General features: G+C 40.1%; 1 protein-coding gene across 10 annotated transcripts in view; it reads left to right on the top strand.

Moving 5' to 3' along the window:
- The window catches only part of NEK11 (NIMA related kinase 11), a 245,937-nt gene that overhangs the window by 164,742 nt on the left and 65,345 nt on the right, over positions 1-15,850 (top strand). For all 10 annotated transcript variants that reach the window (XR_015727864.1, XM_045791750.2, XM_045791746.2 and 7 more), the window contains one exon: positions 11,983-12,043. Coding sequence is in view for 9 of the 10 variants with exons in the window: in XM_045791750.2 (XP_045647706.2) it covers positions 11,983-12,043 (61 nt within the window). In the remaining variant the exon portion in view is untranslated. The remainder of the gene's footprint in view (positions 1-11,982; positions 12,044-15,850) is intronic.

The following is a 15,850-nucleotide window of genomic DNA, read 5'->3' on the forward strand; positions in this document are numbered from 1 at the left end:
TTTGCCAACACCATTTGTTAAAAAGACTGTCTTTTTTCCATTGGATATTCTTTCCTGCTTTGTCGAAGATTAGTTGACCACAGAGTTGAGGGTCCATTTCTGGGTTCTCTATTCTGTTCCATTGATCTGTGTGTCTGTTTTTGTGCCATTACCATACTGTCTTGATGACTACAGCTTTGTAATATAGCTTGAAATCCAGAATCATGAAGCCTCCGGTTTTGTTTTTCTTTTTCAGGATTGCTTTGACTATTTGGGGTCTTTGTGGTTCCATAAAATTTTAGGATTGTTTGTTCTAGCTCTGTGAAAAATGCTGGTGGTATTTTGATGGGGATTGCACTAAATGTTTAGATTGCTTTTGGGTAGTACAGACATTTTAACAATGTTTATTCTTTCAATCCATGAGCATGGAATTCTTTGTGTCCTCTTAAGTTTTTTTCATAAGTGTTCTGTAGTTTTCAGAGTACAGCTATTTTACTTCTTTAGTTAGGTTTATTCCTAGGTATCTTATTGGGTTTGGTGCAATTGAAAATGGGATAAATTCTTTGATTTCCTTTTCTGCTGCTTCGTTATTAGTGTATAGAAATGCAACAAATTTCTGAACATTGATTTCATATCCTCCAACTTTGCAGAATTCATGTATGAGTTCTAGCAGTTTTTTGATGGAGTCTTTTTGGTGGAACTTTTCTACATAGAGTTTCACATTGTCTGCAAATAGTGAGAGTTTGATTTCTTCCTTGCTGATTTGGATGCCTTTTATTTTTTTGTCGTTTGATTGCTGAGGCTAAGACTTCTAGTACTATTTTAAATAGTAATAATGAGAGTGGACATCCTTTCTTGCTCCTGAGAGCCTTCTCAGTTTTCCCCATTCCGATGATAATAGCTGTCTTTTGTCTATGGCCTTTATGATGTTCAGGTGTGTTCCATCTATCCCTGCTTTATTGAGGGTTTTTATCAAGAATGGATGCTGTATTTTGTCAAATGCTTTTTCTGCATCTATTAACAGGATCATATGGTTCTTATCCTTTCTTTTATTAATGTTTACACTGCCGAATTCTTTATGGTTGGGAGATTTTTATGTTTTTCAGGAGTCAGAATTCTCTAATTATACCAATAGTAAGTTGACTAGGGAAACAACAGAAGTAGTTGGCAATTATAAGTGGTTGGTGTTTTTTTGTTTGTTTGTTTGTTTTTGGGTTTTTTTATGGCCCAGAGAAAAGCTTCAGAACATTAAAAAAGTGTTGACTCAAAGCTAACATTTAATGAACTTTTGATTTCCAGTGTATGCAAAATTCAGAATATTAAAGTATCTGACACAGAAGACTTCAGTGATAAATGTGGTTCTTTTGAGTTTTGTCGCTCTCTAATTCATCATGAACATATCTAGTACTATACACACCAAAGTTCTTTGCATAATTCTCTAATGAAAACAAGAGTCAAGGGGAGATTTTGCTATTGTTTCAAACATATATTTTGTATGAAGTATCTAATATATTATTATCTATGGTTTTAACATAAGTTCTATAGTTATACCCCCCCACACAAACATATATGTTTGGACATATACATCCCACTATTCTAAATGTAAAGCTGAGCAAGAAAAGCCATCATTTTCTGGAAGCCATGCGGGAAAGGAGAGATGTCTTCATCTTAATACTTAAATAGTCCTTCTTGGAAATCATCTTGATTTTTTATGAAGACAACTTCAGAGTTGTGAAATATATCTACATTGTAGTCAGTTAAAAGCCTGTAAACTCATATCTATGAAACAATGCAACAAATATAATGATGCCAAGTGATTCCATGTCAGCACAGTAGGGGTTTTGCCCTCCAAAGGGTATTTGGAAATGTCTGATGACATGTTTAATGGTCACAACTTGGATGAGGGAGGGTACTAATAGTGGGTGGAGGCCAGGGATACTGCTAAACATCCTACAATGCCCACGACAGTGCCCCACCCAAAGAATTACCCAGTCCAACATGTCACTAATGCTGAAGTTGAAAAGTCTTGAGTTAGCAAAATAGGTTCTTATGGAAATTCTTCCAGCTTAAAGTAACATTCACGCTAATTGAATAAATGAGAATTCTCTAAGGCAAACAGAATCTTTCTAGTACAATCTTCATGGCAGGCTCATTAGACTATCACCAATCATTCATGCTGGCTAAAGTTTGCCCTTGAAACTGTGATCCATGGGCCAGCAAATCAACCTCTGTTGAGAGCTTGTTAAAATGCAGAATCTCAGCCCTGCTCCAGACCTGCTGAATCAGATTCCGCATTCTTAGCCAGATCCCTGGATGAGTCCTACACGATGAAATTTGAGAGTCACTGGGTAAGAGGACTACATATCCACACCTCACCTCCAAAGCTGATCTGTAAAGAGGCCAAGAGCTCCACTTCCCAGGAATAGGAAACAAGATTGGAAAGCCTCCGTCTCAGAGATGTGAGTAGAAATTACCCCATTCAAGAGTTTCCTGCTAACTGTTTCCATTGCTCCTTTTAGGCTTTTCTCTACAGGTCAGCAATTAAAAGGAGAGTGAGGTGGTAACTAGTTTACTGTGCTGATCACTTTGTAATGTATATAAATGTTGAGTCACTGTGTTGTACACCTGAAACATAATATAATATTGTATGTCAACTACACTTGCATTTAAAAAAAGGAAATTCATCGAAGCGCACTGAATTTTAATATTCAAATTAACACAGGATTTGATACAGATCTGCTATCACCAAATGTGAGTTCCTGATTCCAAAAATACTTTTCCAGTTTCATCCTAAAATCCCTTTGGGTATCTGTGACCTATGTTTGTGAGGCTAATGTATAAAAATCCTTTCACTTAACCTCTGCAGAGAAAAAGTGAAACGATGCTCCATCCTTTTTTTAGAAGTTGCTCCAGAATCTAAAGGATCCTGATTCTAATGTGAAGTAGCAGGATATAAATAACTACATGTAAATCTCCACTAGTTGAAATACTAGTGCTTGCTAAATGTTTTAAAGGAAAGTGATTTGAGGGCAAGGGCGGGAAACTAGCATTATTTTTTATCTCAAAGAAAGAACTAAGGACATGTTTTAATTGAAAAATTAAAGGCATTTTAGAGCTAAGAATACCAAAGAAATCTTTCCTCCAATGAGAGAAACTTAAGTATAACAGAATAGAGGTTCTCATGGTAGAAAATTTTTACTTGAACAAAAGAGTAAGGACAGGTAGCTTGCAGAAGTCCCAGGACTTCTGTATTCTTAGCCAGACACTGGGGATCCTAGAATGTATAGAATAGGAAGCTCTGTTAATGTATTTATCCACGTGAGGATTTTCCAAAGAATGTTCCTGGGACTTCCACAGAATGAACTGGGTTTCACGGGTTTTGGGAAACACTATGTTAAACAAGGTTTTAGATCTTTACTAGAAGTCTTTTCAGAGCTTTCAGTATGTGCATGAAGGTTATGAATCTCCAAGATACCATAGACCATGTTGCTGAGACATATTTTCATAGATTCCTTTAAAAAAGTTCTTTGGCACATACGTTGATAAATGTCAGTACGTGTTGTTTAGTAACAGTAGCAGCAGGGATGCTTTTGTAGATTGCATTGATGAGGTATAGTTTCATTGAGGCCAAGGTAGATAAATCTGTGACCTGGAGAATAAAGGGTCCGATTCCTTTGGGTCATAGGATCTCTAGGATAAATAACGTGGGGACTGCTAGAATGTGGAATTGGGAAGGATAGTGAACCAGCTCCAGGAAGCACCAACCATGAAGCAAGGAAAGTCTGAGAGACTAATGAGCAGAGAGGTAATTTGGGATGAGAAATTCTACATCTGACACTCATGTGCTCCACACGAGGCTTTTATCCCTTAGTAGTTGTGCATCCTGCAGTGACTTGTGCTGTGTACCCTGTGGTGGTCACAGGGAAGGAGAACTTGGAGCAAGGCTTCAGCCCCAGTGGGCTCATCTTTTGAAAGCACATTCCTCATTTTGGGACATTTGGAAGGTAGCAACCGGAAGTTTCCCAGAAGACTGATGAGAGGAATTTCACCAAAGTTCCAGTTTGGGGGTAACCTGTGAGGTCCTATCTGTCTCTGGGGTCAGCTCAGAAGGAGTCAGAGATTAGCCTTATGATAGAACATCCGAGAGCCTAGAAAAAACTGACGGATGAAAGCAGAAGATGCGCCGTCAGGTGGCTCAGAAGGAAGTTCTGCAAATAAAAGCCTCTGAAAGAATTGAATGGGGGAAGTACACTCAAAGTTTGCCCAGGATTGAGAACTCTGAACTCCAGTAAAACCTGCATGGTGAGGTGGACACAGGACTATTTTTCTGTTGTCTTGGTGTGACTTTTCTTTCATCAACACATTCAAAAAAGGTTTATTGATTGCTTCCCACGTGCCCAGCTTTGAGCCAGTAATTACTCAGCAGGCATGGTCCTGCACTCATGGAGCTCACAATGATGAACAAAACATTACTTTTATCTTTGGATAAGTGAATCGAAAGAAACAGAGCACTCTCCCTGATGGTAGAGAACGTGCATTGCAGGGGCAATAATGGGGTAATTTACTGCTGAAAGAGGATGGTCTGGGGTACCCTGGGACACAAGACCACCCCTCCCAGCCTCTGTTCATGAGCTGTCTTTCCTCCTATCTATGGAAATGGATCATCTGCCTCCAAATGGTGGGCTAAGGCTGCATCTACCTCCCTCATCTTTGTATATGTTTGGCGCGTAACTAGTATTCAGTAAATGTTTCCTGAATGGAATAAACTGGGTAATGGAGTGATACCTCTGTGTGTGTGTGTGTGTGTGTGTGTGTGTGTGTGTGTGTGTGTGTACGTACTAAATCTTTCACCGTGGCTAGCTCTAAGATGAGGAGATAATCTGGATTATTTAGTCAGACAGAACTTGCTGATGATTAAATGAGAATCAGTGTGATTTTTATAGCTCTGTAATGATACCTGATTTTCTCCTTTGACATGCTTGCTTTCTGCTGCCTAAACTTTTGCTATTAGAGATTCATTCCTCTGATATGAGGTTGTATCCCTTATCGAAACACAAATATCCTGAGATAACACATGAACCTTATCAATTGTCTTGGGCTTTCATGAATCTACCATATCTTTTCTTGAGAGAAAGCGAATTTTCGTGAGAGGTGGATGAAACAAATTGGGAAGGAGCTCCTTGTGGAGAAAATGCACTCCTTGGGATGGGTGGGAGCTGAAGTAAAGGGCGGGAACAGAGAAAAGAGGAGGGTTTCTAAATGTTCACACTCTTTGGCTCAGTAATTCCACTAACCTAAAGAAATAATATTACACATGGGGCCAAGATTTATGTCCGAAGATAGTCACTGCAGTATTACTTACAACAAAAAAAGTGGAAGCAACCAGATGTCCAGTGATAGGGGCACAGATAAAGAATTGCGATACGGCTATACAATGCAAGATTATGCTGCTATTCAAATTATGTTTCTGAAGAATTCTTAATAGCATGGGATGAAAGTCCAAACACAAATGCATGGGTGTTTGTGTATTCCATGTATATCATGCATCTACAGTATAATTTCAAATATCTGAAAGACAGATCCAGGTAGAAAAGACTGACTAGATATGTGTGTCTATTTTTGTGAGTGTTGCATCAGTAGTGATGGGTTTCTTTGATGATATTTGTTTTCCTTTGATAATTTTCTATTCTTTTCCAGAATAAAAAAGAAATATGAATTCTTAGAGGATGTATTATTTTTAATATCTCTATATAAACATTGTTTCAAAGGAGGGGTTGCCCCAGATATTATAGTTTTCTCTGTGGCCGCTAGGCAGGTGTTGCTAGGTCTCACGTACCTTACAGATCCCACTGACCTTTTCAGAACAGCTACCTTTTCCCCCTTAGGAGCAATTTCTAATTTACTGCTTCTGTTTCTGGAAAAAATCTGGATGTTTGACTGAACTTGAATCTGTGGGACAGTTTTTCAGAACTGAGTCTTACCTGCTGCTCCTCATGCCTCGAAGGCCCGTTCTTGTGAGGGAGGAGTTGGTGGTTACGGGAGAAGGAGACTTGAAGAGTGTCTAAATTCATCAGCAAAAGAACCATTATGTCATTTTCACAGCATTTGAAATTCGGCTCCCTGGCACTTGGCTGAAATGAGTGCAGGCTGGTGGCACTGTAATTTGGCTTCTATCTGGACGTGGTTGCTTTCTTAGGCTACTTAGCTCTGGCAGAGATCAATTTAAATTGTGAAACAGTGAGGAAATGTACAGCTTCCAGTCAACAGCATAATGCCCACATTGTACCAGCCGTAATATGCTTCTGCGAGGGGTTGTCCATGACTGAACTTCTTGCTAAAGTGCGAACATGACACAGAATAGCAGGAAACATCTTTAAAAAGGCGTGGTATTCATTTCCATTTTTCTTCCTTTCTTTTGGGGGTGGATATGTTTCTACTGGGGTCTTTTATGTTCAATTAAATGATAATTTCTGCAACACCAGCAATGAGTTTATTGCTAAATTAAGTTGCAACACAGTAAAACAAGCTCTTTAACTCCTTTCCTAAATTATTTAATTAAAAAAAAAAAAGGAGAACCTGATCTTTGTAATGAGTTGTCTCTTTTTCAAAATACAGAGTTGTCTCTTTTTCAAAAAACATTCAAAATAAATGTTAAAAAGTACAGTTAGCATCTTATTTAATTCTGTGGCTTATTAATCCATTAATGTCATTTATTTTGATCACCAAGTTGTTCCAGATTTAACCAGTAGAAAAAAAATATGTATGGGGAGATAGACTATATGTAGGTCAACTGGTCTCAATCAGGGGAGATTTTGCCCCTCGGGAGACGTTCGGCAATGCCTGGTGACATTTTTGGTTTCCACATCCCAGGCTGACAGGGGGGTGATGGGAGTGTCTTATTGGCATCTACTAGGGTTGAAATCAAGAATGCTGGTAAGCGTCCTATAACATCCTCTCAGAATTATCTGGCCCAAAACTTCAATGGCACCAAGGTAGAGATACCTTGGTGTGTATAAATAAATGGGGGAATGAGCATGTATGTAAACCTGGCACACTGACATCAAGATGAAGGGTATGTGGGAATTCTGTACTGCCTTTGCAACTTTCCTGTAAGTCTGATGTTCTTTCAAAATTTTTAAAAGTGTTCAGTGGGTACAGTTGGAGTTTTGGTCTTAATGCTCTAATTAATCTGCATCTTAGAGACAGAAAGTGACTTGTGTTTTGTTGGGAATGTAAGTTGAGCTCAGTCACTGTCTGTGACCTCTGGGGCCCCAGTCTTCAGGGCAAGAAGGGAAGTTAGCAGAGGTCATAAGTTCCACATGGCCCATGACTGTGTTTGCTTACTCCACCAAGGAATGCACAACCCTCTTGTTGAGGCCGTAATTTAGACAGAGAATTGATGTTTTGCTTAAAGTTCTCTTAGAACCTGGAGTGGAAGCCATTGATGAAGAACCCACCTCTGCACCCAACCCCTCTGTAGCTGCATTTTGTCCCCAGGCTGCATTATGTTGCATATATATCTCAGCAAAGAATTATTTTTGAGTTTTTTTCATGAGTTTGCACCCTGGTTCCTCCAATGATATTGTGAAGCTCTGCTTGGGTTTGAAGCCCTGCCTTCTGCTATATGTATGTGTACTGTAGTGACTGAGAAGAATTCAGGCTCTGGAGAACACCACCTGTTCCACCTCTTACTAGTTGCATGAACCTAGTCACATTATGGGGCCTATCTGTGCCTCAGTTTTCTCAACTGTTAAATGGGGAGAAAAATAGCACCATTTGGTTGAGTTTAAATGAAGTAATACATGAAGTAATACATGTAAGCTGGTGGGACAATGGCACGTATTAAGACTTCAGTAAAAGTATTCTTTCATTCATTCATTTATTCATTCATTCAGTTGTATTAGAATTATTTCTGCCCTCTCTACACCATTCTACAGGGTTCCCTGTCCTCTATGTTAGGAAGATATAACTGATTCATCCCAGCCATCCAGATGCCTTCCACAGCCTGACTCTGGTTCTTACTGTTTCTGTTGCTTTGGCTCAACTCAAATACTTGTTACTAATCTCCATATTCTGTGGCAGACACAGTGATTGGAACTTTTTAATCTTTTATATCTCTGTCCTTTTCCCATCCCATCCTGTTCTATCCAACTATGTTCTTCCACCCATTGGGTATTTCCAACAAGCCATACCCTCTACTAAGGGCTTTTTATTGTTTCATTTGTTTTTCATAAGAGCCCTGTGTGAGATAGAGGACATTATTCTCATTTTACAATGAAGGAAAATGATGTTTGGAGAGGTTAACCAACTTGACTGAGGCCACAGAATTAAGAAGTAGTATGCTTTTCCCTCTACTTTCCCAATAAGGATGTACTTTGAGGAGAACCTTGCTGTCCAACTAGGGTTAGACTGTGATCTAAAGAGTCAATGCCATTCTTCTGTTTTACTTCCTTGCAAATCACAGAAGCTAGAAGAGACCTGAACAGGTGATCATTTAGCATTCCTCATGCTCCAGGGGCCATGCTGGGTGCTGGAGACACAGAGATGTGAAATACTCGGTCAGTGATCTCAGTTTATTTAGTATCTCAGTTATCTTTTACTGTGTAACAAAATGCTCCAAAACTTAATGGCTTAAAACAGTGATTTTTGTCTTTCATGATTCTCTAGGTAGGTTGCCTGGACTCACTAGACAGTTCTTCTGTTCCATGTGATACTGTTTGAAATCACTCATGTGGCTGTATTTAGCTGGAAGCTCAGCTTGGGGGTCCAAGATGGCCTCACATATATGTCTGACAATTGATGTTGGCTGTTGGTTGGGGGCCTCGGTTTCCCTCCACATGGCCTCCATGCTACAGGGCATCTCACCGTGGTATCTTTCCAGTAGAAGAGCCTGGACTTCTTCACATGGTTGTTGGCTTCCAAGACAGTAAAAATGGAAGCTACATGGCCTCTTAAGGCCTAGTAATAAAAGTCACAGACATCACATCTTCCACATTCCGGGACCCAGAGCAAGTCAAAGGTCCAGCTTAAGGGATAGGGAAAGAGAGTCTAACTTTCAATGTGAGGAATGGCATAGGAACAAAGGGATGGGAAGTACTGTTGTAGCCATACTGGAAAACAATCCACACAGTCACTGTCCATCTAACTCTTTGCTGGAAGAACCGGGTTTTAGAGCTGGAAGACCCCTTAACCATCAGCTGATTCAGCCCCCTAGTTTCACGGATGCAGAAACTAAGACCTGGAAAGTCAAGCCACTTGGGCCAGGCCAGCAAACTTAGTGGAGGACCAAGCTGGGCTTGCCAGGTTGGTGTCATCACCTGTGTATGCCAGTGTGTGCTTTGCTTTTCCTCCAACAGAGGATGTCTCCTCTGGGTTCCTCTTTGAGTCAAGGCTGTCCCTGTTAAGTTTGGAGACCACAAGCATGCAGAAGAAGGAAGGGATCTGTTTTTCCCTCTTCTGAATCTCCCTGACTTCCAATTCCTGAGCTGGACACCAGGATCTTCAGTTAGTGCTTTGGCCTCATTGACCAGCATTGACCAGACATGTCTTCTTCATCATTGCCTCTTCTATACATCGGAACATGAAATGATGCTGAGTTTCACCACACACATAAAAAGTGGCTGCTCAAACCCCACCAGATGTTATATTATGAAACAACACATTTATGTAATGTTTTAGAGTAGTCTATTTACCACAGTGCATTTTTCTAAAATTCACAGTTACTTCAATATGAAATGTGTTGCTTGTTTTGAAATGCAGCAGGTGAGCCACAAATTATTGATTTCCCTCAATGTAGCCACAAACCTGAAAATAATTAAGTGGTTCCATTTTCTCAGATCATTATGATGCTATTGTGGATATTTCCAGCCTCCTGGATAGAGGACGGATGTTTATTTTGTAGTAAAGACAATATTTGTTGCCAAATACAGTTCTGGGATCACCGCAGCTCTCATGAGGGTATCTGACTCTTATTGAAGGTTATGGTAAATAAGAAGTGCAATTCTTAGATTTATGACCCCTTGAAGACCATACATTTCCAAAGAAGAACTGATAGAGACACTCCCTAGGAAAAAAAATATTCACTTGATTTTTGATGTATTGAATAGATTATAGATTGAATAAAACCCTTTTCCCCATTCTAAGTAACATTTACAATTTTGTAAATTAAATAAGTAATATTTATTATAGAAGATTTAGAAAAGACATAAGTACACAAAGGAGAAAGTAAAGATCATCCATAATCTTACCTTATAGTCAAAACCACCATTAACATTTTCAGTGTATGTTCTTCCCATCAGAGAGATAGAGTAGATCTGTAGATTGGTAGAGATGGAGAGAGTGAGATATAGATATACATATAGATATAGGTATTTTTCTTTAAAAAAAAAATTGGATCATGGGGGGCCAGGTGGCTCAGTCATTAAGCATCTGCTTTCAGCCCAGGGCGTGATCCCAGGGTCCTGGGATCGAGGCCCGCATCGGGCTCCCTGCTCCCCTGGGAGCCTGCTTCTTCCTCTCCCACTCCCCCTGCTCGTGTTCCCTCTCTTGCTGGCTGTCTCTCTCTCTGTCAAATAAATAAATAAAATCTTTTAAAAAAATAAATAAATAGGGGCGCATGGGTGGCACAGTGGTTAAGCGTCTGCCTTCGGCTCAGGGCGTGATCCCGGCATTGTGGGATCGAGCCCCGCATCAGGCTCCTCCACTATGAGCCTGGTTCTTCCTCTCCCACTCCCCCTGCTTGTGTTCCCTCTCTCGCTGGCTGTCTCTATCTCTGTCGAATAAATAAATAAATAATCTTTAAAAAAAAATAAATATAAATAAATAAAAAATGGATCATACTACATCAAGATAAAAAGCTTTTGCACAGTGAAAGAAACCATCAACAAAACAAAAAGGCAATCTACTGAATGGGAAAAAAATCCTTGCAAATGATATATCCAAGAAGGGGTTAATATCCAAAATATATAAAGAAATTATACAACTCAACACCAAAAAAAACAAATAATCCAATTAAAAAATGGGCAGAGGACCTGAATAGGCAGTTTTCCAAAATAGACATACAATGTCCAACATGAAAAGATGCTCAACGTCACTAATCACCAGAGAAATGCAAATCAAAACCACAATAAGATATTACTTTATACATGTCAGAACAGCTAAAATAAAAAACACAAAAAATAACAAATATTGGTGAGGATATGGAGAAAAAGGAATCCTCATGCACTGCTGGTGGGAATGCAAATTAGTGCAACCACTGTGGAAAACAGTATGGAGGTTCCTCAAAAAAATAAAAATAGAATTACCATAAGATTCAGTAATTCCACTACTGGGTATTTAACCAAAGAAAACTAAAACATTGAAAAGATATATGCACCCTTATGTTTATTGCCACATTGCTTACAATAGCCAAGATATGGAAGCAGTCCAAGTGCTCATTGATAGATAAAGATGGATAAGGGAGATGTGGTATATATATACAATGGAATATTACTCAGCCATCAAAAAGAATGAAATCTTGCCATTTGCAACAACATGGATGGCCCTAGAGGATATTCTGCTAAATGAGAAAAAGATAAAGTCAGAAAAAGACAAATACCACATGATTTCACTCATATGTGGAATTTAAGAAACAAAACAAACGAGCACACAAAGAAAAACAGACAAAAAGCTGCTCTTAAATACAGAGAACCCATTGGTGGTTGCCAGAGGGAAGGTAGGTGGGGGAATGGGTGAAATAGGTGAAAGGGATTAAGATTATACTTAACTTGATGAGCTCTGAGTAATGTATGGAAATGTTGAATCATTATATAGTACACGAGACTAATATAACACTGTATGCTAATTATACTTCAATTGCAAAAAAATTTTTCATAGGATTGTACTGTCAAATAATTTTGCCACCAGATTTTTTTTTTGTTTTGCCTAAATGTGGAAAGAACATTTTTCTATGTCAATAAATATTCTTCTGTCATACATGGAAGTAAATCCCTCTTGTTTTGACAGGACAGTGATATTGAAGCACTGGTCGGGTGTTTGGAAAATGTCCTGGGTTGCACCTCTCTAGGTAAGTTGCTTCAAATTCCAAAATGTAGTGCTACCTTCTGATTCTAGTGGAATATCTGAGGAGTAGAAAACTTGGAAGGAATCTTTTTTTTTTTAAGATTTTATTTATGTATTTGAGAGAGAGAGAGCATGAGGAAGGGGAGCAGCAGAGGGAGAGGGAGAGGGAGAAGCAGGCTCTCCGCTGAGCAGGGAGCCCAATTCGGGGATCCCAGGACCCTGGGATCATGACCTGAGCCAAAGGCAGTTTCTTAAATGACTGAGCCACCCAGGCCTCCCACTTGGAAGGAATCTTAAAGATATTTCAGTCCAACCTCTTCATTTTATACAGGAGGAAACTGAGGCTAACCGAAGTTGAAAGTCTGGCCAAGGGCCAGGCAGCACAAAGTTTATTACTGTAAGTGACCGACAGTCTCCAAGGATGAGACAGTTGGAATTCAGTGGTCCATTGTGATCAAATGGTGGCCTGGCAGTGCCTAATAATAGGTTTCCCAGGTTCCCCGGAAGAGAGATCTCCTACCTCACTCTTCCTGTAGAAACAGATTGCATTCAGTCAAGCGGCAAGGACCATCACTCCGAAGGTCAGTCAGTTACTGGAAGTGATTTGGTCTGAAAAACAAAACTGAAATTTCTTTAACGTCAGTCTCAATAAATGGGATGGCTGTGCTTCAGGGATAAAACCCTGTTTCTTAGTTTCTCCTTCTTTTTCTTTAATCGGAAAAGCCCAACTGTGGGAACGTCTAGCAGTAGATGATAAATTGTCACACCTAATATGGGTAGAAGGACAGAGGATATACCTACGGGTCCTGGGTGAAATGGGCTGAGATATTTTTCTTTGAAATTCGATTGTGGGTTTTAAAAGTTTTTAATTGCATGACCAAAAGCAATCTCGCCACAGGGAATGGCAGGAATAAAGATCAAGTGTTCAGTTGTGCAAACATTCACCACCATTTTCTTAGGAGCTTTATGCACAGTTTATACCCTTTTTGTAGCTTACTCCATGTTTCTGTGTGCGAAGCCACAGTCATAAACAGAGCTCCTGGGTGTTTCTCCTGATCATCACCCTACAGTCTGTTCAACAACACCAGGTACATTTAACTCCCAAGTATGAATGTGAAGACCAGGAAGGCTTTCCTTTAGCCAAGTCACTTTTCTTCTCCAGACCTTGGATTAGATCAGTAAGTTTCAGACTGGGTTCCTTGGGGACCTCCAGGCACAGACAAGGCTCCGAGCAGCTGGAGAATAGAACCCATGTCTACACTGCTCATCTGTGTTTCTCCAGAGTCTGACACAGTGTCTGGTGCAGAGGAGGCCTTTAACAGATATTTTAAAATATTTTAAAGAGAAATGAGATGCACACCCTGCTCCTTTACCAGCTTCAACCAAAATAGTTTCACTCTTATCTGTTTTATAAATTAGACTTATACATAAAGTTGTGTCTTGAAAAAGATAGATTCCACTGCAAAAAAAGAAATTAGCACTGGATTGGATAGATGATATCTAAATTCCCTTTTAGACTGTATGCTTTTATAAAAATGAGCAATAGAAACATGGAATAAAAAATGCATTTATCTCTGCCTGGAGCTGCCCTCAAGTGACAAAAAGGGAACAAAGCTGATATAAACTTACAGGACAAAGGGAGAGATGGGAGCTGGTGAGAGCTGTTAGCTCATTTGAGAAGCTAGGAAGCAGATGGATGTGTGGTGAGCAATTTAGAAGACAGACAAGGTGAAAGCTACATGCCTGAGATGTGTGCAGGAAAGGAGAGCAGCTAAGGGGCAGGCTAGCGGACTTTGAGATGACGGGGAGCATGCTTTTGAAATACCTGTCTGGGGAGGTACTCACAGTGGGACCCTCATCACAGATGAGAATATTATTACTTTCAGAACTCCGAGCTTCCAGCATTACACAGAAGCCATGAAGAAATATCCCTGTGCCATGTTATAGGGAGAGACTGCTCGGGGAGCTAACACCTGTTTTGCTCTAAATACATTTTTGGGGGAGATTCATAGATACAGTAATCACTGTGGCATTAATATATGTCAGAATGTTAACAGGATCCCAGAGACAATGTAAACTAAAATGTGTCAGAGTACAAGCCTTGTCACTTGGAAATGAAACCTCTGTGAATTGAGGGAGGCTTTACTCACACTCAGCATAGGCCTATGCATTTTGGAAATGTCCTATTGCCTGTGGAGCAGGTTAAGCTCTTGAGTCTCATCCACAAATATTTTCAAGAGCTTCTCCGAACCCTCAACAAGCCAGGAAAAACAACAGGTGCAAATGTCCTTTCTAGTTTTTTGGACCGTGCAGATTTTAACTTTGCAGCCCTGAAAACGTTGTGTGCGGTGGTTTGACCCCAACCCAACCCCAGATTTAGTTTTATTTCTATTTAAAACAGGGGCAGTGGTGTTTTCCCTGCCTGTATCAATAGGAAGTAGAGAGAATGAATGAGTTAGCACTTGTGTAGCTTCAAGAGATCCTGAATTCAAAGGGACCCTTTTGAATTCCAAGTTCAGTATATTAGTTTCCTCCATACATCAGGGTCATTTTAAAGCCTTTAGATCAGTGGTTCTCCCACTTGAACATGCATCAGAATCACTTAGAGGGCTAGTAAAAATGCAGGTCTGGTGCGTGGCCAACAATTTGTATTTCTAACAAGTTCCTAAGCAGTGCTGATGTTCCAGGTCCAGACCACATTTTGAGAACCATAGCTTTAAAGTTCTTAAGCCCTGAAATTCTTACTGTGCACCCCATACCAATTTATAGTCCAAACAAAAATTGCTGAAGTATAAAATAAAAATTTTATTTATTAAAATTATAATTTGCCTATAAGCTAAACTGAAAATAGCTCCTTTCTACATTTTTTTCCTCTTTATGGGATGCTGTCTGTGTGCTGGGCTATTTGGCACTATATACAGGAGTTGCTGAGTTTCCCTGCAAACAATATTGTATTTTTGCCTCATCCTCAGCATCTGCATCAGACATTCAGAGTCTGGTGGGCTCAATGGCACTGCATGAGGTTTCAGATGTTGAGACCTATTTGGAACATGGTCCCAGCCTCCAGGTAGGTTTCTGGACAGACCAGGAACAGCTCTGTAATGATACCAGAGAGCTCCACTACGTGCTACTTTCACACATAGAGGACCTGTTGGTCCAAATGGAGGCACCTCATTTCTGAAGCCCTAAATCCCCCCTGAAATTTCCCATGGCCTGTAAGACACAAGGCCAGTCATGAACGGGCTGTTGAGTGATCCCATGTGGAATTAAGAGAGGGAGGGAGAGAAGAAATTAAAAAGACAGCACTTTCCTGCCAGAAATCAGGGCCTGGGGGAGACAGCCAAGAATGTAGGCCATTTCACCAATGGCAGATATGTTAAAACATGAAATTTCCATGGTTTAAATGTGTATTCTGCCTTTCTCCCCCTCCCCCATACCTTTCTTCCCTCCACATGTTTAAAAAGCATGTACAATAAGCCAGATATTACAGAGGGATGAAGAAAATGGCATCCCTGTCTTAATGAGCTCCCAGTGTAGTCAGGGAGGCTGGACACTGTGATGAGGACAACACATAGTGTGAACAAGGAAGGTGGAAGACAAGGGTCCACTGTGGGGATGAGCCTGGGGAGGACTTCACAGAGGGCGAGGTTTGTAATTTTTTGTGTCAGTGAGGGCAGTACAAGATCTTCTTCTTCTTCTTCTTCTTTTTTTTTTTAAGATTTACTTATTTGTTTTAGAGGGAGAGAGAGAACACGCACAAATGGGAGGAGGGGCAGAGAGAGAGGGAGAGAGAGAATCTCAAGCAACTCCT

Source organism: Ursus americanus, chromosome 20, assembly GCF_024610735.1.
Source record: "Ursus americanus isolate L20-20 chromosome 20, mUrsAme1.1.p, whole genome shotgun sequence".
NCBI lineage: Eukaryota > Metazoa > Chordata > Mammalia > Carnivora > Ursidae > Ursus > Ursus americanus.